General features: G+C 44.8%; 1 protein-coding gene and 1 long non-coding RNA gene across 2 annotated transcripts in view; one reads left to right on the top strand and one right to left on the bottom strand.

The window, feature by feature from the left end:
• Positions 1-13,084, bottom strand: part of LOC112262102 (MAM domain-containing glycosylphosphatidylinositol anchor protein 2) — a 183,723-nt gene that overhangs the window by 123,525 nt on the left and 47,114 nt on the right. Inside the window, exon 2 of the mRNA XM_024437812.2 lies at positions 10,069-10,208. Within this exon, the coding sequence (XP_024293580.1) occupies positions 10,069-10,208 (140 nt within the window). The remainder of the gene's footprint in view (positions 1-10,068; positions 10,209-13,084) is intronic.
• On the top strand, positions 2,280-11,292 carry LOC112262103. Its single transcript, XR_002955290.2, has 3 exons — positions 2,280-2,406; positions 10,787-10,866; positions 11,025-11,292. It is a non-coding gene; the product is annotated as an uncharacterized LOC112262103 (long non-coding RNA).

Raw genomic sequence — 13,084 nt, 5'->3', positions numbered from 1 at the left:
GTGGAGGAGGAAGACAGGAAGAGACAGGGTGGAGTAGGAAGACAGGAAGAGACAGGGTGGAGTAGGAAGACAGGAAGAGACAGGGTGGAGTAGGAAGACAGGAAGAGACAGGGTGGAGGAGGAAGACAGGAAGAGACAGGGTGGAGGAGGAAGACAGGAAAAGACAGGGTGGAGGAGGAAGACAGGAAGAGACAGGGTGGAGGAGGATGAGAGGAAGAGACAGGGTGGAGGAGGATGAGAGGAAGAGACAGGGTGGAGGAGGAAGACAGGAAGAGACAGGGTGGAGGAGGAAGACAGGAAGAGACAGGGTGGAGGAGGAAGACAGGAAGAGACAGGGTGGAGGAAGAAGACAGGAAGAGACAGGGTGGAGGGGGATGAGAGGAAGAGACAGGGTGGAGGAGGAAGACAGGAAGAGACAGGGTGGAGGAGGAAGACAGGAAGAGACAGGGTGGAGGAGGAAGACAGGAAGAGACAGGGTGGAGGAGGAAGACAGGACGAGACAGGGTGGAGGAGGAAGACAGGAAGAGACAGGGTGGAGGAGGAAGACAGGAAGAGACAGGGTGGAGGAGGAAGACAGGAAGAGACAGGGTGGAGGAGGAAGACAGGAAGAGACAGGGTGGAGGAGGAAGACAGGAAGAGACAGGGTGGAGGAGGATGAGAGGAAGAGACAGGGTGGAGGAGGATGAGAGGAAGAGACAGGGTGGAGGAGGAAGACAGGAAGAGACAGGGTGGAGGAGGAAGACAGGAAGAGACAGGGTGGAGGAGGAAGACAGGAAGAGACAGTGCAGTGCTACTTAAACTGGGAGGATATGGCAGAGGAAGGGCTAAAGTCAGAGACTCCACTTGAGCTTCCTGCACAAAAGGGTAATCCTCCCCATAATATGGGGTGTCTTTTGAACTGTCGAACACTTTGGAGTTTCAAACGGCTTCTTGGAAAGAATGTTAACATGTTTTACTTCCTTGTCACTGCAGACTTCACACACCCACTCAAACATTAGCACCTTCAGAATACTAAACCCCACTGCTCTAGAGAGACAGGATATCTTGGTGGGGAGTGACTGACTACATACCAATTCCCAATCCATTACTGCACTGTCAGTAGTACGCTGGTGTTGAACTTTGTTCTGTCTGAGACGTGTAATGCTTTAGTTTACATCGCAAACGCCACTCCACAAAAAGCCATACTCAATAGGAAATGGTAGAATCTGGTGTGGATAGACAAAATATCTATCTCAACCAGTTTCAGGTCCGTGAAAGGAGTATGCTGGTGTGGACATTGAAACAGAGCCCATGTCCATGTTCCAATCAGAGCCCATGTCCCTGTTCCAATCAGAGTCCATGTTCCAATCAGATCCCATGTCCATGTACCAATCAGAGCCCATGCCCATGTTCCAATCAGAGCTCATGTTCCAATCAGAGCCCATGCTCCAATCAGAGCACATGTCCATGTTCCAATCAGAGCCCATGTCCATGTTCCAATCAGAGCCCATGTCCATGTTCCAATCAGAGTCCATGTTCCAATCAGATCCCATGTCCATGTACCAATCAGAGCCCATGCCCATGTTCCAATCAGAGCTCATGTTCCAATCAGAGCCCATGCTCCAATCAGAGCACATGTCCATGTTCCAATCAGAGCCCATGTCCATGTTCCAATCAGAGCCCATGTCTATGTTCCAATCAGAGCCCTTGTCCATGTTCCAATCAGAGCCCATGTCTATGTTCCAATCAGAGCCCATGTCCATGTTCCAATCAGTGCCCATGTCCATGTTCCAATCAGAGCCCATGTCTATGTTCCAATCAGAGCCATGTCCATGTCAGAGCCCATGTTCCAATCAGAGCCCATGTCTATGTTCCAATCAGAGCCCATGTCCATGTTCCAATCAGAGCCCATGTCTATGTTCCAATCAGAGCCATGTCCATGTTCCAATCAGAGCCCATGTTCCAATCAGAGCCCATGTCTATGTTCCAATCAGACCCCATGTACTTCGTACAGTAGAATGTATGCCCAATACATTACCTCGGCTGTGTCCGAATACCCGCATTCTGTAACCATTTTGGATATGCGTAAATTGAACGTTTTACAGTATGTGAAATTTAAAAAATGTAGGGATGTCATATCTGCTTATCTGTCTCTTATCTGCTTGTCATCTGTCAGAATTCGCAGCATGCTATTGAGGAAAGGAATTGGCTTTTAAGACCCACGTGTGTTTTACTACAGCTGATAATCAGATAAGAGGACGCGCTATACCAAAATGAAGGAATGCATTGTTTCCCTCCATTCCTTCATTTTGGTATAGCGCGTCCTCTTATCTGATTATCAGCTGTAGTAAAACACACGTGGGTCTTAAAAGCCAATTCCTTTCCTCAATAGCATGCTGCGCATTAGATTAAGAATGATCAGTATGGGTGAGTCTACTATGTTGATATTTGTTTATTACCACATACCTTTTTTGTAAACAGTATGTTAAATATTGTATGTAGTATGATTAGTAATTAGTATAGGCAAGACTGACATGGCCTCTATGTTCCGAAGTCCATACCAGCATATACTTAGAATGCATATCCATTACGTCATTTTACATAGTATGCTGAAACAGAACAGCGCGCTACATTCAAATCAAAATTAAATAACATTTTATTTGTCACATGCGCCAAATATAACAGATGTAGACCTTACAGTGAAATGCTTACTTACAAGCCCTAAACAACAATGCAGTTTAAGAAAATACCCCCACAAAAAAAAAGAGATAGATTAACAAGTAATTAAAGAGCAGCAGTAAATAGCAATAGCGGGGCTACATACAGGAGGGCACCGGTACAGAGTCAATGTACGGGGGCATCGGTGTCAAGGTAATATGTACATGTAGGTAGAGTTATTCAAGTGACTATGCATAGACAATAACAGAGCATAGCAGCAGCATAAAAGAGGGTGTGGGCAATGAAAATAGTGTGGGTTGCCATTTGATTAGCTGCTTGGGAGTCTTATGGATTGGAGGTAGAAGCTGTTAAGAAGCATCTTGTACCTAGATTTGGCGCTCTGGCACCTGTTGCCGTGCGGTAGCAGAGAGAACAGTCTATGACTAGGGGGGCTGGAGTCTTTGACAATCTTTAGGGCCTTCCTCTGACACTGCCTAGTATAGAGGTCCTGGATGGCAGGAAACTTGGCCCCAGTGATGTACTGGACCATGCGCACTACTCACTGCCATACCAGACAGTGATGCAACCAGTCATGATGCTATCGATGGTGCAGCTTTAGAACCTTCTGAGGATCTGAGGACCCATGCCAAATCTTTTCAGTCTCCTGAGGGGGAATAGATTGTGTTGTGCCCTCTTCACAACAGTCTTGGTGTGTTTGGACCATGTTACTTTGTTGGTGATGTGGACAACAAGGAACTTGAAGCTCTCAACCTGCTCCACTACAGCCCCGTCAATGAGAATGGGGGCGTGCTCGGTCCTCCTTTTCCTGTAGTCCATGATCATCTCCTTTGCCTTGATCACGTTGAGGGAGAGGTTGTTGTCCTGCCACCACACGGCCAGGTCAAGACTTGAAAAGTAGCTTGGTTTGTTGTCTTCCTGTATTGAACACAGATAGACCCGTCTTCAATTTGATCAATTATTAACGTTTAAAAATACCTAAAGTTGTATTACAAAAGTAGTTTGAAATGTTTTGGCAAAGTTTACAGGAAACTTTAAATATTTTGTAGTGACGTTGCGCAATTTGGAAGCTGTTTTTTTTCTGGATCAAACATGCCAAATAAATTGACATTTTGGATATATATGGACGGAATTAATCGAACAAAAGGACCAATTGTGATGTTTATGGGACATATTGTAGGGCCAACAAAAGAAGCTCGTCAAAGGTAAGGCATGTTTTATATTTTATTTCTGTGTAGCGCCTGCAGGGTTGAAATATGCTACCCTCTTTGTTTACTGTTGTGCTATCATCAGATAATAGCTTCTTATGCTTTCGCCGAAAAGCCTTTTTAAAATCTGACATGTTGGCTGGATTCACAACGAGTGTAGCTTTAATTTAGTATCTTACATGTTTTTTATTTTATTTTTTATTTCACCTTTATTTAACCAGGTAGGCTAGTTGAGAACAAGTTCTCATTTGTAACTGACCTGGCCAAGATAAAGCATAGCAGTGTGAACAGACAACACAGAGTTACACATGGAGTAAACAATTAACAAGTCAATAATACAGTAGAAAAAAGGAGAGTCTATATACATTGTGTGCAAAAGGCATGAGGAGGTAGGCGAATAATTACAATTTTGCAGATTAACACTGGAGTGATAAATGATCAGATGGTCATGTACAGGTAGAGATATTGGTGTGCAAAAGAGCAGAAAATAAAATAAATAAAAACAGTATGGGGATGAGGTAGGTAAAAATGGGTGGGCTATTTACCGATAGACTATGAACAGCGGCAGCGATCGGTTAGCTGCTCAGATAGCAGATGTTTGAAGTTGGTGAGGGAGATAAAAGTCTCCAACTTCAGCGATTTTTGCAATTCGTTCCAGTCACAGGCAGCAGAGAACTGGAACGAAAGGCGGCCAAATGAGGTGTTGGCTTTAGGGATGATCAGTGAGATACACCTGCTGGAGCGCGTGTTACGGGTGAGTGTTGCCATCGTGACCAGTGAACTGAGATAAGGCGGAGCTTTACCTAGCATGGACTTGTAGATGACCTGGAGCCAGTGGGTCTGGCGACGAATATGTAGCGTGGGCCAGCCGACTAGAGCATACAGGTCACAGTGGTGGGTGGTATAAGGTGCTTTAGTGACAAAACGGATGGCACTGTGATAAACTGCATCCAGTTTGCTGAGTAGAGTGTTGGAAGCAATTTTGTAGATGACATCGCCGAAGTCGAGGATCGGTAGGATAGTCAGTTTTACTAGGGTAAGTTTGGCGGCGTGAGTGAAGGAGGCTTTGTTGCGGAATAGAAAGCCGACTCTTGATTTGATTTTCCATTGGAGATGTTTGATATGAGTCTGGAAGGAGAGTTTACAGTCTAGCCAGACACCTAGGTACTTATAGATGTCCACATATTCAAGGTCAAACCCATCCAGGGTGGTGATGCTGGTCAGGCGTGCGGGTGCAGGCAGCGAACGGTTGAAAAGCATGCATTTGGTTTTACTAGCGTTTAAGAGCAGTTGGAGGCCACGGAAGGAGTGTTGTATGGCATTGAAGCTCGTTTGGAGGTTAGATAGCACAGTGTCCAAGGACGGGCCGGAAGTATATAGAATGGTGTCGTCTGCGTAGAGGTGGATCAGGGAATCGCCCGCAGCAAGAGCAACATCATTGATATATACAGAGAAAAGAGTCACCCCGAGAATTGAACCCTGTGGCACCCCCGTAGTCCCATAGAGACTGCCAGAGGACCGGACAGCATGCCCTCCGATTTGACACACTGAACTCTGTCTGCAAAGTAATTGGTGAACCAGGCAAGGCAGTCATCCGAAAAACCGAGGCTACTGAGTCTGCCGATAAGAATATGGTGATTGACAGAGTCGAAAGCCTTGGCAAGGTCGATGAAGACGGCTGCACAGTACTGTCTTTTATCGATGGCGGTTATGATATCGTTTAGTACCTTGAGCGTGGCTGAGGTGCACCCGTGACCGGCTCGGAAACCAGATTGCACAGCGGAGAAGGTACGGTGGGATTCGAGATGGTCAGTGACCTGTTTGTTGACTTGGCTTTCGAAGACCTTAGATAGGCAGGGCAGGATGGATATAGGTCTGTAACAGTTTGGGTCCAGGGTGTCTCCCCTTTGAAGAGGGGGATGACTGCGGCAGCTTTCCAATCCTTGGGGATCTCAGACGATATGAAAGAGAGGTTGAACAGGCTGGTAATAGGGGTTGCGACAATGGCGGCGGATAGTTTCAGAAATAGAGGGTCCAGATTGTCAAGCCCAGCTGATTTGTACGGGTCCAGGTTTTGCAGCGCTTTCAGAACATCTGCTATCTGGATTTGGGTAAAGGAGAACCGGGAGAGGCTTGGGCGAGTAGCTGCGGGGGGGGCGGAGCTGTTGGCCGAGGTTGGAGTAGCCAGGCGGAAGGCATGGCCAGCCGTTGAGAAATGCTTGTTGAAGTTTTCGATAATCATGGGTTTATCGGTGGTGACCGTGTTACCTAGCCTCAGTGCAGTGGGCAGCTGGGAGGAGGTGCTCTTGTTCTCCATGGACTTCACACGTGTGATTCAATGAAAGTTAGATTTTTATATAATTTATTTGAATTTGCCGCGCTGCATTTTCCCTGGCTTTTGGCAGAGTGGGACGCAAGCGTCCCCTATACCATAAGAAGTTAACTGACTTGCATACTTAAATAAAGGTAAAATAGTGGGATTTCTTATAAGCTTCCAGGTTAGAGTCCCGCTTCTTGAAAGCGGCAGCTCTACCCTTTAGCTCAGTGTGAATGTTGCCTGTAATCCATGGCTTCTGGTTGGGGTATGTACGTACAGTCACTGTGGAGATGACGTCCTCGATGCACTTATTGATGAAGCCAGTGACTGATGTGGTGTACTCCTCAATGCCATCAGAAGAATCCAGTAACATACTCTAGTCTGTGCAGCAAAACAGTCCTGTAGTTTAGCATCCGTTTCATCTGACCACTTTTTTATAGACCGAGTCACTGGTGCTTCCTGCTTTAATTTTTGCTTGTAAGCTGGAATCAGGAGGATAGAATTATGGTCAGATTTGACAAATGGAGGGTGAGGGAGAGCTTGTACGTGTCTCTGTGTGCGGAGTAAAGGTGGTCAGAATTTTTTTCCCTCTGGTTGCACATGTAACATGCTGATAGAAATGAGGTAAAACTGATTTAAATATCGCTGCATTATAGTCCCCGGCCACTAGGAGTGCCGCCTCTGGATGAGTGTTTTCCTTTGCTTATGGTGGTATCCAGGTCATTGAGTGTGGTTTTAGTGCCAGCATCGATCTGTGGTGGTAAAAAGACAGCTACAAAAAATACAGATAAACTCTCTAGGTAGATAGTGTGGTCTACAGCTTATCATGAGATACTCTACGTCAGGCGAGCAAAACCTCGAGACTTCCTTAAATATTGTGCACCAGTGGTTGTTTACATATATGCATAGGCCCCCGCCCCATTTCTTACCAGAGGCTGCTGTGTAACCTGCCAGCTGTATGTTCTTAATGTTGTCGTTCAGCCACAACTCGGTGAAACATAAGATATTACAGTTTTTACTGTTCCGTTGGTAGGATATACGTGCTTCCAGTTCATCCCATGTATTTTCCAGCGATGGAATGTTAGCTACCAGATCTTTTCCCGCGAAATCTCAGTTTCCTTCTCCAGCGAATGACGGGGATCTGTTCCTGCTCGTGCGTCTGGAGTATATCCCTCCCATCCGACTCATTGAAGAAAAACTCTGTGTCTAATCTGTGGTGGGTAATCACAGTACCTGATGTCCAGAAGTTTTTTTTTTGGTCACAAGAGACGGTAGCTGCAACATTATGTACAAAACAAGTTAAAAACAACCCGGGGGAAAAAATTGCAGCCATCCCCTCCAGCGTCAGACTGGGCAAGAAGTGCGCTTCCCAGTAGTATGCTAGTGAGGACATTGAAACAGAAAAGCATGCTACATTCCCAGTAGTAGTATGCTACTGACTCCTGGAGGAAATATACAACAACTATCTATAACATTATTCCCAATAGTATTTGGCCTTTTAAAAAGTATCCTCCAGAGCCCATTTAGACTGGCACACCAATTAACGGGATAAAACATGAAGGGCCATTAGCGCTCATTAGTCTGACGATGTGTCAGCGGCTGGAACAGATACCACCGACAGATCAATAGAGCCACCACTACCAGTCATGGCATGTGTCACTTTGATTATGTCCCGATCTGAACACAGCTGAACACAGAGTCCTGGGCTGCAATCGTCTAGTTTTGTCTGAATGAAAGTAAATCTTTCACTGGCCACGACTTCATGGCGTTATACTGTACTTATGATCGTGTCCTGAGCTAAACACAGTCATGGGTTGCAATCGTCTAGTTTTGTCTGAATGACAGTAAATTGTTGGGGCGGATTTAGCACCAAAACCCACATGGTCTAACACTGTACTTTGGAGGAGGTCAAAACATTTGGGGTTCCATTTTACACATGCATGAAGCCAGGCTCATCCAAAGACCCCTCCTAAAACTATATTATCTGTTGTCGCTCTGGAACATCCTAGGAAAAACCTCCCTGAAGTTCCATTCAAACAAATAGACAAAAAGCCTAATCATATATTTACATCTATTGCAGCGGTACAAAAATGCATCCTAGTACAAAATGTCTTGAAGCAAATGTCGATGGAACCTACTCTTCTGGAAAAGGGAGATATAATGCTCATCACTGAGGGTAAAAAAAAAAGCATTCTCAATCTCGCATCTGTAGCAAAAAAGTGTTGAAAATGTGGAATGAACATATAATTTGACCTAGCTAGAACAGCAGAGTCTTCAACAGCAGTCTACAACAGCAGAGTCTACAACAGCAGAGAATAACAATATTCTTGGCATTATGGCTCTGTGCCTCTGGCTGGCACACCCCTGGCTTTAGCAGGCTAACACTTCTGTCAGTTGGGGGACAAGGCAGTCGATGCCAGGGCTGGATGGTGCCCCGTTGCTCCATCAGTGACGAGCTCCAGAAGCCAAGCTCTGGAAATCTACAGCGTGTTTGAAGTCCATCCACCCAATGAAATGGTGTTATAGTATAGTACCCGGCTTCATTGTAAGCCGCCATGGTGCCATCTCTCTGTGGTCGCATAAGTTGGACAATTGGACCTCAGTCAATTCATTACTGTGGAACTGTACTGTAATATAGTGGAGATGAATGAAACCATCTGTCATCAGGGTCCTAGCACATCACATACCCAATCCTACAATAAAACATTCCACCCTCAGTGACCCCACCCCCCATCTTCATCATCCATTGTGTCAACTCAATGTATGCCTTTATCATTCATTCACTTAACTATGCTGAGTAATAAAAGATGACTATCACACGCATTCATGAAGACTCCATGAGAAATGTAGTATGCACTCATTTTTTTTCCAGCTCTCTCTCGCTTTTAGTGTAAATGTTTTATTCCCTGGGTAGTTCTGTAGTAGAGAACATCTGATGATTTCTCCTGTGGCCGTTTCCCCCCCAATGGGGAGCTCCTCTTCACTCGGTCTGATTGCACTCATTTGCACATGGAAAGACCTGGACAGAACAGCGTGCCGCGACCTAAAGAGGCCTTGCGACTGAGAGTGCTTGATGACGCGCTGCCACTCAGCTCCGGCAAATATATGGCAGTGGAGTGGAAGTCTAAGAGGTGGAGAATTTTACAGGAGCCGTACAAATAGAAATGCTAGTTACCATGGCAACTTGACTGGTACACCCTTCGAGCAACGTTGACTTAAATTAGTGTCTGATCTAGTAATTCTATTTTTTTTTTACCCCTTTTTCTTCCCCATTTCGTGATATCCAATTGCTAGTTACTGTCTTGTCTCATTGCTTTCTCACTCAAATACGGACTCGAGAGAGGCGAAGGTCGAGAGCCATGCACAACCCAACCAAGCGCACTGCTTCTTGTCACAATGCCCACATAATCCAGAAGCCAGCCTCACCAATGTGTCGGAGGAAACGGCGTACACCAGGCAATCGTGTCAGCATGCACTGCGCCTGGCCCGCCACAGGAGTCGCTAGTGTGCAATGGGACAAGGATATCCCTGCCGGCCAAACCCGGACAACGCTGGGCGAATTGTGCGCTGCCCCATGCGTCTCTCGGTCGCTGCCAGCTGCGACAGAGCCTGGACTGAAATCCAGAATCTCTAGTGGCAAAGCTAGCACTGCGATGCAGTGCCTTAGACCACTGTGCCACTCGGGAGGCCAAGTAACTCAAATTCTATGCTCAGACCACGGCAACTTGACTGGTACAGTCATGGGTAAACTCAATATTGTCGCTGGTCCATCCATCACAAAAAGTTAACTTGAATGGTAATGTCCGTTCCAGTCATTCTAGTGATATGGCACAGACAAGGCTGTACGTCAGTCAACTGGATCTGGGGATAGTGCAGTGAGGATCTCACCTGAGGTCGAGGGTGGCCCGAGACCAGACAGGCTAGCTCCAGGGTCTCTCCCTCCCGGATGGTGTAGACTCGTTCGGTATAGCGCTCCTCCTCGACGTTGCATGCATGGCCAGAATGGATGATTCGGACTGTAGGAGGTGCTGTTGAGGAAGAAAATATCAAATCAATTAATGTCAGGTTTAATGAGAAACACAGATGTAACTGGTCATATCAATCCTTTTCAATAAGGTGGAAAAGTGGTTTATATGACAATCAATGAAATATAAACACATCTGGAGACCTTTTTTGGTGACAGGCTTTTGACATGACAGCGTCACGGTGGCTAGCGAGCGGTGGCTAATTATCTGTGAACAACTTCAACTAGCTAGCTAACAAACTAACTGTGGGGTAACAATTCAGATATGTAAAGTTAATTAGCTACTGCAATGCTCTTTGTTGCAAATGTAAATCTGGCTAGTCTATTCAATAATGTTAACATTTTGATGTTTGTAATGTCTCCAATTTCCAAGTGTGTAGAAGGGGCACAATGTGTTGTGTGCGTCACAGTTTTCCGTCTGGGTAGTTGTTGTTGCCAATGCTAGTTTCAAGTGCTAGTTTTCAAGTTATCAAGTGTATATTTATTGAAAGTGGAGAACACTGGTAGTCAAACGTCACAACACCTTCTAAACACTGTGTTCCTTGTTTCCATTCATCCACATGGCTACCACCGAAAATATAGAGAAGATGACCTAAGATGACCTAAGATGATTTTTGTTTTCGTAAGGACCCCAAAAAGGTTGGTTGAGAGGACCCATTCAAGTAAGTAAATAAAATGTATTACTAGCTAGCTAGCTCATTATCAAAAGATTCTCCAGTTCCTAGAGGGGAAATCTTTGAGGACAGAGCATCACAATATTCAGTGCTGTTTGATTAGAGTATAATGAAGCCTGTTTCGTTGTTGTGTTTTCTGTACTCAGATATGGAAAGCTGTGAAAGCCTGTTTGCAGATGAAAAGAGAGGTTGCAAGAGACTAAGGGTATATCCTATATGCCATGGGTTATATGTGTAGGCCTACTTACAGTATGTTAGCAAAATACAGTTAAACATCACACACAATGTATAGACCTGTTACAGTTGGAGCAGGCCAACCCTGCAGGTGTGTGAGGGTTCTGTTTTTTTAAAAAGCATGTATTTACCCTTTATTTAACTAGGCAAGTCAGTTAAGAAAAAATGAATATTTACAATGACGGCCTAGGAACAGTGGGTTAACTGGTCTAGGAACAGTGGGTTAACTGCCTGTTCAGGGGCAGAACAACAGATTTGTACCTTGTCAGCTCAGGGGTTTGAACTTGCAACCTTCCGGTTACTAGTCCAACGCTCTAACCACTAGGCTACCCTGCCACACCTGCCTACCCCAGCCAAACCCGGACGATGCTGGGCCAATTGTGCTTCCGCCATCTGGGAGTCCCAATCAATGACGGCCTACCCCAGCCAAACCCGGACGATGCTGGGCCAATTGTGCTTCCGCCCTCTCGGAGTCCCGGTCAGGGTGATACAGCCTGGATTTAAACCAGGTACTGTAATGATGCCTCTTTCACTGAGATGCAGTGCCTTAGACCGCTGCGCCACTCGGGAGCTAAATAACTTTTATTCCAGCCTAGCAATGACACACCTGATTCAACTTATCAAACTAAATGAGTTGATAATCAAGTGTGCTATTGCTGGGTTGGTATAGAAGTCTGCTCACCCAGTAGATCAGGGATCAGTGGAGGAAGGTTGGCCACCGCTGGTATGGATTTATTTTTGCTCACCTGAAATGATGCTTTAGTATTAATAACCTACTTGTTACCACTCAGTTATCTATTTTTGTTTAGAGTAACATGTCTAATCTTTAAATACCAGTTTGCTTATTTGTACATTTTGAAGTGATGAAGTATTGATTCTTTGAAGTGAAGTCTTTAAAACTGTTTTTAATTGTTAAAATATTATGCAAAATGAACTAGTGTCAATGTTGATGAATCACAATCCTGCAACAAAGAGGGGAAGGGGTTATGTCTGTAATGTGTCTTTGTGCTGTGTTCTCAAATCAACATTTTCTTTTTGTTGCAAGATAACCAATCTGTTTGATTTGATTGTCACTCTCTCTCAGTATATCAGCTGTGTAAATCCATTTTTGCAGCTTATCATATGTCATGCATCACCAATACAGTATGATGGAATTACTGGCCTTACGGGCATCTGTCATCTGAAGCAGAGCATGGCTAAACTCACACATTGAGAACATATAGCTCAACATGTAAACAATTTAAAATGATAGCGGTAGACAACGTATATGAGGCAAACTATATACCACATTTTGTACATGCCTTTTAATCTCTGACCCAAAAAAATGGTGAAAATCCAACCCTTGTAATTTCGGTACAGTATGAAAATAAGGAGACGAGCATTACAGGTAACATTTTATGAGATTAATTTAATTTCATTCATTTTGGCAATGTTGCTAGCAAAATGATTGAAGTTCCCATAGACAGTACATGGTTGCTCTATGCATCACTAGATAAAACTAGAGACTGGGCTAACACAGCTAAACTTTTAGGTCAATAATATGCGGTTTTTCTTTTTTTTAATGTTGGCTTTAGAATCGTGAGAGAAATAGGAATTAGCTAGTTAGTTATACCTAGGTAGCTTACAAGGTTAGCTGACTTTTCTTAAAACTAACCTGATTGTGGAAAGCTACATGTCCCTCATGCTAGCCTTTACAGCCAAATATCACTTCAGAAAAATATTAATATGGCCAGCATTGTAGACCATTTCTGCTTTAGATCATCGTCAAATAACAGAGAAATGCTGTGAAAACCAACGCGCTGACAACGCAGTAAATTGTGAGTTTTGTTGAAATGTTTTGCCCTCACGCACTGTTTACTCCTACCGCACTGATCTGCTGAGCACCTTTTGGAGCGCCGCCCTAGCAAGACATTTGATTGGTTTGACGTGGTGAGAGGCGTCACTGATTTACACTGGGTTCTGACCCCTCTTT

This window comes from Oncorhynchus tshawytscha, linkage group LG11 (assembly GCF_018296145.1).
Source record: "Oncorhynchus tshawytscha isolate Ot180627B linkage group LG11, Otsh_v2.0, whole genome shotgun sequence".
Lineage (NCBI taxonomy): Eukaryota > Metazoa > Chordata > Actinopteri > Salmoniformes > Salmonidae > Oncorhynchus > Oncorhynchus tshawytscha.
This window is presented reverse-complemented; position numbering and strand designations above follow the sequence as displayed.